Here is a 15628-nt window from a genome sequence, read left to right on the forward strand (position 1 = left end):
AGTATCAAGGAGACAGCAACGACACAGTGCAGTGTCAGAGTGTTTATTCAATGATAAATCAAAGTTGTTAACACACAGCTGTTGTCTGCGCATTAATGGATATAAATGTGTTGATGACACTTGACTTTGTGCTGCTGCCCTTGTTGCTCGCCGCTGATATGAGTTCCGATATGATTAAGACTCAGGGCAATTGCGGTTAGCCTCAACTCAAGTAGTTTTCGGCTCACGTCCAACTGTACTTTACGTCACCGGAGCCACCAGCATCTGCGACATTTTGTCCGAACACGGTCGATGGCAATTATGACGCAAGTATGTTTTTTGTTTTCAACCTGCCTTTTTTTTTTCTTTAAAATATCTGTAACAGACAAGTCCCACGGCCGTAACGAGGTGGCATCGAGTGATTTTCCGTAACAAAATACAGACAATATCTCACAGTTGGCAGCTCTGGGGAAACTTTTGTTTGTATGCTAACGTCATACTGAGCAGAATAATGCCACTCAGAGGCCACAATTTGGTTGAGAAAGAATCAACTTTATTATTTACTATTTCTCAAGATGTGATTTTATCAACAATCAAATCTATTTCAATATTTAAGGCCATCCTTAGCATGAAAAAAAAAAAAAACTGGTGTGTTTGGGACACCTACTACACTGGTGGCAAGTACCTGGAGAACAATATTGGTTTATTTAGAGGAAAATTATTAGAGGTAATCCGATTACTGAAACACTGCCAACCATTGAAAGAAGCACGTTTCAGGTATTTAACCATTTGTATGACAAAGGAATGAAGTGTGTTTAACACTATCTGTAATGTAATAAAAAATTGTAGAATGAAAAAGCATGAAGCATCTTACTGTCACATGTTGAGACCTAGCTTAGACACCCTATGTTTAGAAACAACAGCACTAAGATGGATCAAATTAAAGGTAATCCTTTAGATGTCTTATTTGGATCTGCGGGTCTGGGTTGATTTTATTCTTTGTTTGGCGATATAATTGAAAAATAAATTGTATATAAATATATATATATTTATTTGTTCTTGCACCAAAGCTGTTGACATTTGCTCTATGACTTAAAAGAGATTGATTTCAATTCGATTTTCAGTTTGAGTAAAAGGTTATTAAAATGCCGCAACAGTGAAATCAGCCCAACATTGCAATGTTACCATTCAAGTTGATGTTATACTCTGTATGTGGTATGCAATGACAGCATTCACATTTCCCAGGCTTGATCTTAACTCACATCACTTCGTCATGGTTTAATAAAAACTCTTGGGAGATTTACAAATATTACAACTCAATATGTGTCTTTCTCTGCTGGGTTTGTTGCTTGAATTTACCGAAACTATAATACTTTCACATTGTACATAAGATATTGTATAAATAAATACAATAAATGTGCATTTTCATTAAATGTGCTACACTGTAGCGTAGTAAAATGAATCAACTGTACAGTACTGGCAATTCAATTGTTTTATGGCCAATACGGTTTAGGTACATTAATTCAGGTGTATTAGCTCCATGTTCTCTTCACTGATCAGTCAATTTCTGCAGTTCATTAACTTTCAAAGAAGAGCAGCTGCACTGCGATGAAGTGAAATGTAGGGCTGCTTCGGGAGAGGCCAAAGCACGGAATAAAGGCAGGCTCTCTTGCAGTGGCCCTTGGACCAAAGACAATGTTGACATTGCTGCTGATCACTGATGGTGCGGTGTAAGCGGAGCATAATAAAGGCCTGGATCCAACACTTTGGACTTTGAAAGCAGTTCACAACCGCATATCACCGAGGCACAGACTACGCCCTTTATACTGTACATGGCTGCGCAGTCTGTGTGCTAAAGTGGGCTGGAGAAGATTGAGTAGACTGGTACATCAAAGATTAATGATGATACTGCCCGAGTAAATACACTTACAAAACACACTTTATACTACAATAAAAGATTAAATGGTGGAAATCTATAGCTGTTGACACTGAATTACATGGTTGACTTGAGGAACCTGGAAGCCCTCAAGGTAATGCGACAAAACCTCTGCACAAATTCGGCTGCAACCAGCAGAGATAATTTGATCACTATTTTTTCTTCCGCACAGTCAATCAGGCAAATTTTGATAAATCACCGTCCTTATCCTAGCCCATCTTGATTGATTTTAAATCTCCAAAAAGGACAAGCTGAACAAGTTAACTCCATACATATGTACCGTATCTGATCCGAAAAAGCATTTCTGAAGGTCGTACAGTATTTCCTTTCAGTCAAACGAACAGCATTTAGTGGCAATGCAGTAAATCTGAGGAAGCACCTTTGTGAATCGTGCAAAGTATCTCCCAGCAGCGCTCAGCAGGCACAGTCTTCACCCATCATCTCTGCTCCAATCATGTGAGATGTCTTTCCAGCATTTTTTTTTAAACACCTTTTTCAACCGCCCAATCCCCCACACCCCAGTTGATAGCTTCAGTTCTCCAGAGTCTAATTATGGATTTCTTGCTGTCGGTCGCGTTTGAAACACGCCGGTTGTGACCAATATAAAAACTTCTACACCATATAGAAGGTTTAAGTGAACAGACCGCCAGTAGATCCATTATGGGATTGCTAGCCACTACAGTTAGTCACTTTACATCCTTGCATAATTCCATCATAGACACAGAATCAGACTTTCAACAATTAAAGTTTCAAGCAAAAAATAAAAGTTACCATGTTTCATGGTTCTGAAATTAGATGCTTTGTCATAAGAGGCATTTCCACTCTGTAATAAATGTGGTATTTTTACCTTTATAAAGGTCTCCAAATAAACAATTAAAAATAGGATTCAAGATGAATAGAAGAAAAACATCCCAAAACACTTTTGATCAATTTGTCATGAAGGATTGTGAAGTTATTCTTAGCATGGTAAAATAGCATTCACGAGGCACCAGTTTTATGCAGACTTAACCAATACGTATAAACTCTAAAACGAACCGTTTTAATTCCTTCAATTCATTTGCTTCTTTGAGCTGAACATGTTTGGTATTTTGCTGTGGAACTATATATTAGCTGTCAAATGTACAGTTAAGTCTTTAAATTGCCATGCTATGAGGTAAAACCAGAGGTGAATGCTGCTATGCAGCATGTTAAATAGTGACACTCCCTTGATCACAAAAGATTCATGAGCTGCGTACAAGACTGAATAGTTGATGTTTAAAAAAAAAAAAAAAAGCCTCAGGCCAGCATCAGGAAGACGAGTGGCCTCAAATATGCAAGAAATCCAAGGTCTTTAACGAGGAGTGGATCTCAACACATAACAGGAAAAAAGCACTTTTGTACTTTTGAGCATAGCTGATGCATTTTCCCCGGTGTCAAGTGTTTGATCCCCACGTCTACTTTGATCCTATTCTCAGACAACTCAATTGATTTTTATCCTTCACTAATGAAATGTGCCGTACTAGGCACCTCTTGCTGATGTTAACGTATACGCTAATGCCACATCATGACGTGAATTGGAACGGCGACTCAACCATATCTTATTTCCATTTGAGAAGCGGAGCAAGTTTGATGATGCGGGCAAGAAAAAGTGAAGCCTTTAAAATGGAAAACAACCATTCGTAGAAGCAAGCTGGCAGTTAGCCGTGTGAGTCAGCCGATTTCTTAATTGAATTGCCTTCACTTTCTTTTAATTGTTCCCCTGTTCCAAAATGGACGGATAATAATGTCATAAGGCTTTCTTTGAAAGTCCTCTTCATTTGAAGAACATTAATATTGATAATGAGTCTGTAACACAATTACAGTTCGAATGGGGGAAAAGGCAAATGGGATGATCGAGATGTTGTGTCAGCATGTGACGGCTATTACGCAGTGCCTGGTCAGTACATTTGGTGGATCGTGACTTTTCTCACCGGTATCAAGGTGTTTTAGACTGACTCTATTCCTTGATAGATTAGTACTGACAAACCTTTTGATCATGAAATTCCACCGCAATCTTAAAAGAAGTAAAGTGATACTCTTGCTTCACTGTTGGACCAACCATAAAAGGGCCTCTGTTAAAGGCCATCTAATGGGGACCATGTACACCATGTAAGACCTTTTTAAAACTGGTTCACTTTGGCTGCTTTTGTAATAATGTGCTTGGGCCAAAAAAAATCATTTGGAAATGTCACAATATGTGGGGTCACAAAATTATTTGGAAATTACTAATCCTTTGTGCATGTGTCATTCACTTCACTTCTCCTTCCTAAGACATTCCCACGGTGTTTAGACTTGCATCTAATTGTTTGAACAGATGAACATGGTGCCACCTTTAGGCATCTGTAAATTGCACACGAGAATTAACCAGACTTGTGCCTTCACATACATCCACGTGTCTCTAATTAACTCAAATGTAAATAAACCTCAGAAAAATCTGAAGATTCTAAAGACAAGACATCATATTGTTTTTTTTCCCAAATTGTTTAAAGGCATAGTACTTCTGCTGTAATTTAAACTTCTGACTTCATAATGAAAATGTGTCTTTAAAAAAATTCTTGTGTCACTATTCCGGCATTTAGCAAATACAAATAGTCGTTTTGTTGATCCGAATTGACTTAAATCATGAAAGGTTTAGTCTTACTTCATTTCAGAAAGTAAAAAGAAAATGTATGCATCTTTTTGTATTGTGTATGTAAGCCTATGGTTTCAACTGTATATTATGAGCTAGTTATCGATTAGCTGGCAACCAGTTCAGGTTGTGCCCCGCCGCTCGCCCAAAGTCATCTGGGGTTGGCTGCAGCTCGCCTGTGAATCTAGTGAAGACAAAAACGCTACAGAAAATTGATGGCGTTAGTTATCCATCGATTCAAGCATCCGTCCATCCATTGTCCTTCCAAACTGCTTATTTTCACGAAGGTCGCGTGCGTGCCGGAGCCTATCCCAGCTGTCTTCTGGCAGTAGGTGGGGTACATCCTGAACTAGTTGCCAAGGTTATGTCTGACCATACATAGCTCACAAACCACAGTCACCATAAGCAAAGGTTTCAAATGTTTGTTTGTCCAAAGCTTAAAAATAAAGGCTCAGTTTCAGTCAAAGAGCAGGAGCATTCGAGACTGTAATCAAGTTGCTGAAGAAACACAATGCTATAAGCATAAACAGTGAACAAATGGGAGAACTTGCTTAACAGTGGCAAAAACTATAAACACATGATTGTTTGACGTAAAATGCTTTTTGGGTTGTACAAAAAAAAATGAGATGACATCATAACATCACATTTCACAGAACTATAGCAGCCCAATTCTAAGATTGTCAAAATGGCTCTTGCATACCGTGGCAAAAACACAAGCTACTTATTGTAGGTCATGTCATACAGTATCTTTTCATTGTCCTTTTTCCCCCCCAAATCACCGGAGCCTGCCATTGCGGTGATTTTTGAATGGTTATTTTGGAGGCCTGAGAGTTGTGCTGCTGAAAACCGCCGGATATATGGTCTTTGACTTGTATAGCGCTTTTCCACCTATAAGCTAAAAGTCATCAGCTATCTTATATGAAATCAAGCCCAAATGTAATAAAGACATTACTGAAGCACAAACAAAGTGCCATTACTTGGCCACACGTTCAGTCTTACAATAGGTTGCTTTGAAACTCGAGTGGGGCCTTCTGAACAGGCAGACACACTATAAAACAGCATGTTAAACTGATTAAATTGGACCCAGAGGACACATACACAAATGCTGTATATCACTATTGCTAAGCAATGAACCGATTAGTGCTTACAGTTGATACTGAGCCGGCCAGGAACTATTGGAAACTAAATTCCCTTTGGTTCCACTTAACAGCATAACTTGAAACAGCATGATAATTCAGCCAAAGTCTCCATTTTGTGTTTTTACCCTTCTCCTGTACAACTACACGTGCAAACCAGAACACTATGAGTAGAAATGTTGGAACTTACATGCCCGTAGTTGATGAACCCGTGTTTACTGGCAATTTGTTCGGCTTCCATCTGACCTCCCGGTATGTAGACAGCCCATGTGTTGGTGAAGACCTCTCGACCCAATGCTGGTTGCAGCCCGGAAACCAGCAAGATCAACACGGAGCATAATATCAACTGGACCAGGGTGAGCCTACGGCTGCTCGCAGAGGGAGATGCTGGGCGAGCGGCCATGGGATCTCCAGAAGCAGCAGAGTCTATGAGCACTGCACCTTTGCGCCAGGCCAGGGCTGCCCACGGTACTTGCCAGTGCATGGAGAGACGAAGAGAGGGAAGGTCACAGCTTACCTGATGGAAAACACAAGAGAAACGGGATGAATAAATACAAGCGTGCATAGCTGCAAGTTTGACAAGTACCACATAATAAAATTGTCTTTATCGGGCAAGTGGAGGTGCAATGGTGAATCGAAGAATCTAATATGTATCGATTAGCAAATATTAACTATTTTGATAATCGGTTAATCATTCAGTGCCACTATTCAAAATTAAAACTTCCCAAATCCCGATTGCAGCCTCTCAAAAGTTACTATTCTCTGATTTGAGACATTTGCAAACGATGATAAACATTTCTGCCAATTTTCTGGCATCATCAAGAATCATTCATAATCATTAATCATTCGCAATTCATGGGAAAATATTGTCAGTTTAATCTATTGTGCAAATCATTCATTTAGCCATAGTATGAATATCCCATACGTGACATGTAGTTGAACCTGAAGCAGCTTCAGAAGTGTACATCAAACTACCGGAACAAATCAGTACTGAAGAGATAGCTCTCATTTTCAAAAATGGTGAGTACATCACAACCTCTCATGTTGACATTGCTTAAAGCGGAAGTCAACCCAAACATGTTTTTTTTAAAAATATGTTCTATGCAAGCCCACTAGTTCAAACAAGGCATTCTGATAAATATTGCATTTGAAGAATAGAACTTTATCCACCTGTTTTTAGCCATCTATGGGGGCGGCCATTTTGTCACATCTGTCGACTGAAAATGGCTGACCTGTTTTCTGAAGCTGAGCCATGATTGGTCGTTACCTGAGCCCTGAGTAGTTGTGATGTCATTTTCAGTCGACAGAAGTGACAAAATGGCTGCCCCCTGAGATGGCTAAAAACGGGTGGATTTTGTTGCATAACTCACATTCCACAAACACAATGTTAATCAGAAGGCCGTGTTTCAACTAGTGGGCATGTTGGGAATATATTCTTGAAAAAAATATGTTAGGGTTGATTTCCCCCTTTAATTGTTGATTGATTTATTGAACGTATAAACACATTACATAAGAGACATGAAAAAAAGCAAAATGATCAGTACAAATCTTACTGAAGTTTAGTTTATATGTTCAAAGGGAGTAGAAGATTTTTTTTTAAAAAAGCATCTAGTCTTACCCCTTGTCCGCTATAAATTATTACAAATCATGTTATCACGTTAAAACAAAAAATAAAAACAATGCTCTTTTTTACATAATTGTTGTTTATTTGATCTTGTTTGAACCTTAAACAATATAGAATAAAGAATAATCAGTTGATGAACTGGAATGGGAAAAAACACTTAAAAAAAAAAAACAACAACTTTATTGCATTTTGTCCGAATTTTTGATTAGTCAATGGAACAATCCATTCTAAAAACATTCCATAGTTTCAGCCCTACAGGCAAGTGCAGTTGGGAAAATGCAAGTGGCCAAACAAATAACAGGGCAGTTCATTTCTTCTGTTGTTTAAATGTGCTTTCGGCTGGCTTTACCAGATGAACTTTTCAATTTTGAAACCTCCGTCTGCATTGCCACATGGCAGAACGGTAACAACGGCTTTGAGCAGGCATTCACCAGCTGTAATTTTAGGAACCGGATGAGAATGCAAAGAGTCAAGACCAGGCCCAATATTGTTTTGAGACACCAAGCGGACGCGCCCTTGAAACCAGAACAAGTACGACTTGGCATCAAGACGGACAAATGAAACACATAAGCAAACCGGTTTCATTAACAACATGATTTTGTGGTTTCATCAAAAGACTCTGAAGCAGCATGGAATCAAAAAACAATTTGGATGCGGGTTTTCATTTTTAAAATGGGTTGAGTATGTGCATTGAACACCAGGGTGAGTCCCATGCTTTGAATAGAACTGCTCCAATTCACTCCTTCCTGCTGTAGGTGGTCAAACGTGTTTACCTTGTTCCTGTCTTCTCATCTGTTGCAACACATCACAGGCTTGACAGAAAGGCGTCTGTCTCTAGGGAGGCCTCGCCCCACAGGTTAAAAGAAATGGCTTTTCGTGATGGCTTCACGGTACATTCGATGTGCATCACATTACTTTGGAGTTGTTGACCAGTGTTGAAAACTGTCTGCACAACTTGCGTCATTATATTTGAATAATTGGAAGTCCTTGAACTTGTAGCTGGACACATCGATATGTAGACCTGGTAAATCAGCTTCCTGGCTTATGTTGTTTCACCTTCCGAGTAAAGTTTTAGCTTAAAGTGTGCTCAAATATGAGTGAGACCAGCATGACTAAAATGCAAAGAAAAAAACAAAAAACAATGGTTGAATTAGCAAACATTTCAATGAGTAATGCCTTGCTCAATGATTTTACAGTACAGCGCCCAAATTTCCAAAATGTTACTTCCTATTATTGAACACAGAGTACAGACAAAACATTTTAACTTTCTTAATATAAATAATTATTTTAGGTCAGTCCAATGACAAAACAAAAACCTGCTTCTTGGTAGAACTACTTTGTTGTTCTGCTGAGGGGATTTTTTTCCCCCAGGTTTTTCATGTCCTCTGTCACGCAGTCTGACAACCATTCATCTTGTCATATCATTTATTGTCTCACTAGCAGGGTTGATTGAGGAAGTTTAAAAACATCTCACGCACATACAATGCTGAACTGACACCACTGTACAGTTCATGCTCAGTGTATATAAAGCCAGCCTGGACTACTTGACCAATAGTCAAAAGTCACCCTGCATACTGTGAAAAAAACGTGAATACCAAATGATCAATGGACAATGTGTTAAAACTGTCTTGCGCTGGTAAGAACATTCGCATTACTGGTAAATACATCGTGAAATTCAAGACACACAGCCAACAATCTCAGAGACATTTTTCAGATAATGAAAATACAGAAAATGATCAATTATACTTGCCAAAATGGAGCTTTTTCTTTTTTTTTTTGGTCACCTGTTTTCCTTTTTTTTTAACATACAAAGCCAAAACATTTCAATTCCTCAGCCAATTTTAGTAAATATATCGAAGTCATATGTCTCCCACGAAAACCAGAAACCAAAGGAAGAGGAAAATAACCACATCTGATTATTATTATCGTTTTAATAGTTTGCTTTCTATCACCTGACGTCTTGCTGAGATTGAAGACGTCAACTGTAGCTCTTGGTCAAAGTTGTCTAATGACAATAAATCATCAAGTCAAACTACATTTTTTTTTTTTTTAAATGAATATACAGGGGGTAGAAAAGCACAAGACAAATCTGTAGCATAACTTACTCAACTTTGTCCTCTATCCTTTGGTGCAGCGAGTAAACATGTTTCCAAATCTCTGTTTGAGGTTAGTATGCGCCGACTAAATACAGATGTCTGTGACCTCACCTACAAGCTCAGCCACTCAGTTGCCTAACAGCAAGGATAAAAAGTACACGCACACACACACACCCACACCCACTCGCCAAGTACTGGTGTGTGTGAGGGAACTATTTTGCTATTCACCAGAGATATGAGGCAAAGCCCACCGTCTCATTGTGAGTGGTCTCGTGTAGGAACGCACTAGTAAATGATACCACGTCAGACAGTCAAGCTAGAGTAGCGAAAATACAGGAAATCATAATGAATGAGTCTCTGTCACTGTCACTGTGGGATCAATAAAGGCATTCTTATCTTCTTATCTTATCATTAAACTACAAGGATCATGCTAACCTTTTCATATTATGGCATTACTTAAATATTTACCTTTCAAAGGACACTGAAACAATCCGTCGGCGCAAGAGTATGCAAGCAGAAATAGTAGGAAGCAAATGATTGTTTTCCACAAAACATAAAGCACCAGCTGAGAGCTATTAAGTCCAGTGTTTTACTGATAGCTCAGGAGAACAAGGGTTTTATTTCTGAAGAAGATGTCTTAAATGTTGTTTACACAGTCTTTATGACTTCAGTTCTCATTTCTTAAATAATGTACACAGACTTTATTACTAAATGTTAAAATGTGCTAGGAAAAAACCTAAGCGCTTACGATTTTACATCAAAAGATAAAGCGCCACCATTTATTATTATTATGTTAGGGCCGGACAATGAATCGAATTCAAATTGACAGTGCAATGTAGAAAAATGGGATTTATAAATCTCAAAGGTTGCAATTTGGGAAAAAAAAATCCTACGGTAAGCTATACAGTTAACCCTTATTCTTCCTTGTTAATTTCAGAGCTTTTCTGTCTTTAACCATTTCCTCCTGGCCAGCCGCCTTTGCGGAAACTTATTTGACACAAAGTGTTGCATGCAACTGCAGTGACATTAGTCGGTGCGGCAAGCATCAAAGCAGAGATTTTACTTGAACCTTCAATCTTCAATTCTTTGTTAGCCTAATAGCATAATTGCCTAAATCATAGGCTGGTCATGATAATTGCAATATAAACGTATCGCTCCATAAATGAAATGGACACGATAGTTTTTTCCAGAGTCGGTTAAAAAAAAAAAAAAAAACACTATCGTTTATTGTGATCGTTTCTGGGAATATATCGTCTTGAACAAATATGTTATCGTGGCATGCCCACTAAATCATATTTGAATGTTTTTGGGAAAAAAAATATGTTCAGCAAACAAAGAATCCAGTTGCCTTGATTCAACTTCTTTGAATTTCTACAAATGAATGCATGAGAATTTACACAGACAAAAAGCAAAACGCAGTTTCAGAAAGCACAATAGTATTTTTACTGATACTGTGACAGAGTTCAAATTTACTTGGGCAAATATGCTATTAGGCTTACAATGCAATTCTTTGGCGCTATTCTTGGGGGTGGCTCAAGTCTACATTTATCCGTCTTCAATTTACTTGTATAACACCAATTCACCACCAAAGTTATCCCGAGGCACTTTACATATCATTAGGCTAATAGCGTAATATTCTTAGGCATTCAGGTCACAGCCATCCACTACGGTTGAATCAAGGAAACTGGAATCTTCTTGCTTGCTAAAAATGTGCTGTATTCAGGAAAACATTCACACTGTAGTTACGGTTGGCCTCAGGGGGGCTGGTTATAACGGTTAAATCAGATAAATGGATAGTCATTCGAGGTGTAACTGTGTCTGCGACCCATCAGAATTTGTGACCCCAGGGTCTATGTTCCCAAGGGCGCTCGTTTGAGTGTGCTTGAGAGTTTGACAGCAAAAAAGAATATTTAGGTCAACGGTGTCATTAAGTCATTTTTCCCGGTTAAAAATTGCTCCGCTTTATTCTGAGCCCTCATTTGAGAATATTTGTGCTCAGATGAAGGGCACGAAGTGACAAATAGTCCTCAAAGTGCAGTTCACAAACACAGTAAAACATAAAACATTCCCACGAGCACGAGTGGAGGAGCTCAGAGACAAAAAAGATGAAGCACCAATTTCATTCAAATCTCCATACAAATTTTGAGTTTCACTGTTGCTTAGGACGACGAAGAAGTGAAAACTGTTGACATTCATACAGGTCCTATTTTTTAAGTAAACACGTAAAATTAGCTGAGTATCTCCTGTGTTTAAATCGCTATACAATGCTTGCTGGACAAATGAACGTCAAGCGACTCAAAAAGGCAACACCAGCAAAACAACAAGTGTCTCAAGAAAGGTTTTTTAAACACACCTACCATGTCATGGAAAAAATTCCCCATGCAGTGTGAACATTTATTGCTTACGATTTGCAGCCCTTTTCTGTGGTTGAAGATGTGTTGTTTGGGCACTTAATGAAAACGTTTGACCTTTGTTGTGTTGTGCCCTTAGAGATATTTTAAGTCACAACTTCTATAACCAGAGCTGGGCATTTTACTAAAAATTGAGCATCCGTTATTCGTCATCCGTCTGCAGTGTGGGTACCCTTCAATCGTCCGTGATTCGCCTTTTTTTCCTGAGGGAAAAAATAGTACCGTCTACAGGCCAGTCCACTTCTAATTTTAAACAACTGTCCAAGAGTGAGTCCGACTAAACTTTCACTCGTGAAGTCAGAATGAGGAAATACAGGTACGCTTGATCGGACACTACTGTCTCGTGTCTCACTATACACGAGGGGCGTAACGGTACGCTAAATCACGTTTCGGTTCGGTTCGTTTTTTTTTTTTTTAAACTTCGGTTCGGTATATTTTCGGTACAAACAGCACTTTTTAGGCATTGAAATCTTTGACTGATCAACAGCATATTGTAACGAATCGGGTTATCTGTGTTGTGGTCGAATTCGTGTGTTTCGGAGTTGTGATATTTCCGAGGTTCATGAATGAATCGTACGGCAAGCGAGTGGAGCAGCGGAGAAAGAAGAGCGCGAGCAGTTGTACTTGGATTAATAAAAACGTGATAGCTAAACTACGTCTGACGGCGTGTTCCTGGAAGACGCTACAATATGATAAATCTCGCTATTTAAGTTTGACGTTTTTGCTCCCTCGTCGAAGAAACATTCACAGTCGGATGATGCTGTGCATGTTAGACGTGCTACCTGCCGCCCATCTCATGTAGCAATATCGGCACACAACTTTCGGACTTAACCACGTACCTTTCCCCATCGGCCATTTTAACAGGACAGCTAGAATGTTCCCACACAGGAGACCGCAGTGTACGGGGGGGACCTTCGAGCACTGGCTCTTTTCTGGCTGTCACTTTTGTGCCGCCACTCTCATCTCCCGCATGCAACTGTCAATAGCGCCCGTGAGTAAGCTCGCGCTAATAAGTTGGACCGAACCGAACGCAAGTGGACCGAACCGAACATGCCATATCGAAACGTATTAATACACCCACGTGTACCGTTACACCCCTACTATACACGAACAGCCTCGCCGCGGCCTCATCGCAAAAATTGACTTTCGACGATTATTTAAACAGAAAGAGTGACTCACTGAGTCATTCCAATTGTTCACAGCCGTGGTCCATCACTCAAATCCATCCCCCAGGCAACTACAACTCGCTTTGATGGCTGCGAAAAATAGACTAATGACGGCTTCCGACTATGCTTAGTCCGTCTATTTTAACATTTTACTCGTCATTCGTCAACTGTCAGAAAAACGGGCGCCCGTCAGTGGCGGATAGACGGGCCAGTCTGTCACATTGGCGGAACGCCGAGCTCTGTCTATAACTACAAGTGCACAGTTGGATTAAGCGTGGGTAGACTGGTCAAACCTGCAGATGGAGTGCAGGCATGACCAATCGAACCCCCACGCTTAATCCAACTGCTAAATAAATGTTGTTTTCATGTTTTTTTATTTTAATTTGTTTTACATATTTCATACTAATGTACTGTCATTTCACATTGATATAGTTAGTCAAGGAATGAGACAGATTACCATTCGAAGGAGTTGCGTTTAAGTAGCTCTTTGCTTCAAATAAATATTATTCCATAATCTAAAAAAAATGATGACAGGTAAAATACAGAGATTTTGAGACAGAAAGTTGTTCTTATTTACGAAACATAAAAAGTAACTAAACTTGCTCCCCTCGAAAAAGGTTAACTATAAAGTCCCACCCCGAGTTCACGTTGGGTACAATCAGCAAATAACGTGCAATTATGTGTTGTGTAAGCAGCAACTGATTTCATGACATTTAAGAATGAGATAAACAGCTTCAATTCTGCAAAATTGATAGTTTGTCTTTTTATTTTAGGATTCACATAGTGAATTATTATAGAGTAAAAGCACAGTAACATGTGTTATTGCTTTGGCTGTAAACACTAAACAATACGCGCTTGAGATGGATTACGGGAAAACTTCTCTGGCCTGTAGACTCCAAAATACCTCCAGGGAAACGTTTGCTCTAGCACCGTCGATAGATAGGTAGTAGATAGTTGTTGATCTCACCTCACGCGTCAAGCCCGTGACACCACCACGTAGTCATCTATCTGCCAGCGATCTCCGTCGGCTTGGCGAAATTCACCACAAAGTGGAACTTGACTTCCACGGTAGGTTGACGATCCTGACTTTACAGACAGCCCCCTCCCACTTTTTTTTCCTTTTTACATTTTCTTGCTGAAGCGTATCACATTTTTATTTTTTTTACAAATCCAGGAAAGCCGCGGGTCATCACCCAATCAAACCGGACACGGTCGACGTCACATCGGCGTGTGTGAGCTCACAGCCCGGAGCCACTGACAGTCACCTGGCTCGAGAAGTCCACAATGTCACACGGGCTCGCCGTCCCCTTGGTACCGGGGAAGCCAAAAGCCGAAGATTTACCAAAACAAGTCCGAATGTGTGTGTCGGAGCTAACGGCAAACTTACGAAAGGCTCAACTTACCAGCTTCCGTTTACATGCTGCTCGACCCGGCGTGTTGTCTCGCACCCAGCGTTGCTAGAAACGACAACGGCGCGGAAAAAACACAGAACATTTGATAAGAGAGAATTGCTGGTTATAAATAGTCATGATATCCCTCTGTGGTGTGCCGCCGGAGAGGTCTACAGAAGCCCCAGGAAATACGTCACGGGCCGTGGACCGAGCGGGGACGTTCCAGTGACACCCACCCGTATAACGCGGTGACAGCACCACCTCTTGGTCGCAAATGGCGTAGCAAGCTCAATTCTTTGTGGTTTGCAGGCTTCGCACACGCCCAGTTTATTCTCAGGTCACAGGGCTTTTAAATATAGTCATCAGGGTTAATATGCGGAGAGGAAAATGATGAATTGATGTCATGGGACGTACTATTTCACAGAGATCTTATGGCAAGTAAAGATTTGATTGCTTCTTGGACAAATGCTCCCAGTAGCAATGGAATGTATATATACCAGCGGTTCTCAAATGGTACCACTTAAAAAAATACTTAACCCACCATCATAACCAACATTAAATATACTTTACATCCCCTAAAAAGTGCAGTTAATATTATAGTCCATCCATCCATCTTTTTCTATACTGCTTATCCTGTTCAGGGTACAGATGATCTTAAAAGGCACTTTTTTTGTAATGAAAACACAATCAATGTACACATACGAGTCGTTATACAGTATCATGAAGAAATAGAGCACATAAATAGACATCATTTTCTTGGAGTCAAACTCGACCATAAACTGTCTCTACTATAAACAAAGACAGCCAAATGCATCATTTGTCTCAACTCAACTTTATTGAGCACGTTAACAACAGCCGCAGCTGTAACAAAGTGTTGTACATAAGAACTATCATAAAACATTAACCACAATACCTAAAATAGTATTTTCTAATTCAAATATACAGGAGCTCCAACACATTAGCATTTGGCATACATCAGGAGATTGCAAATTTCAGTTTTAAGCAGATTATATATCTACTTTAAACATGTATCTGGATACAGATTATTTTATTTTGTGCAACCACTTGGCAAAATAAAATTGAGTAAATTCAACCATCATTTTTTTCAGTGCAGTGCAACGGGCTCTCGTTTATAAAATGTATACCATTCAAGAATGGCAAAAAACATATGCACAGTAAGCCAAAAATAAGTGCAATAACTAATGTTGTGCATTTTTTTCACAACAATTAACTCACTCAAAA

General features: G+C 39.5%; 1 protein-coding gene across 4 annotated transcripts in view; it reads right to left on the reverse strand.

Moving 5' to 3' along the window:
* furina (furin (paired basic amino acid cleaving enzyme) a) overlaps positions 1-14583 on the reverse strand; it is a 66144-nt gene extending 51561 nt beyond the window's left edge. The window contains exons 1-3 of one of the 4 annotated variants that reach the window (XM_086025238.1): positions 14399-14583; positions 13963-14302; positions 5889-6215 (exon numbers count right to left, since the gene is read on the reverse strand). In XM_086025238.1, coding sequence (XP_085881364.1) covers positions 5889-6182 — 294 coding nt within the window. In that variant the 5' untranslated portion in view covers positions 6183-6215; positions 13963-14302; positions 14399-14583. Of the gene's footprint in view, positions 1-5888; positions 6216-9427; positions 9670-13962; positions 14303-14398 lie in introns of those variants that run through there. The other 3 variants (XM_086025237.1, XM_086025236.1, XM_086025239.1) reach the window with 3 other exon arrangements.
* Positions 14584-15628: the final 1045 nt, after the last annotated feature.

The sequence above is a fragment of the Filicampus tigris genome, chromosome 3, assembly GCF_054856515.1.
Source record: "Filicampus tigris isolate MCC_2025a chromosome 3, RoL_Ftig_1.0, whole genome shotgun sequence".
NCBI classification, from domain to species: domain Eukaryota; kingdom Metazoa; phylum Chordata; class Actinopteri; order Syngnathiformes; family Syngnathidae; genus Filicampus; species Filicampus tigris.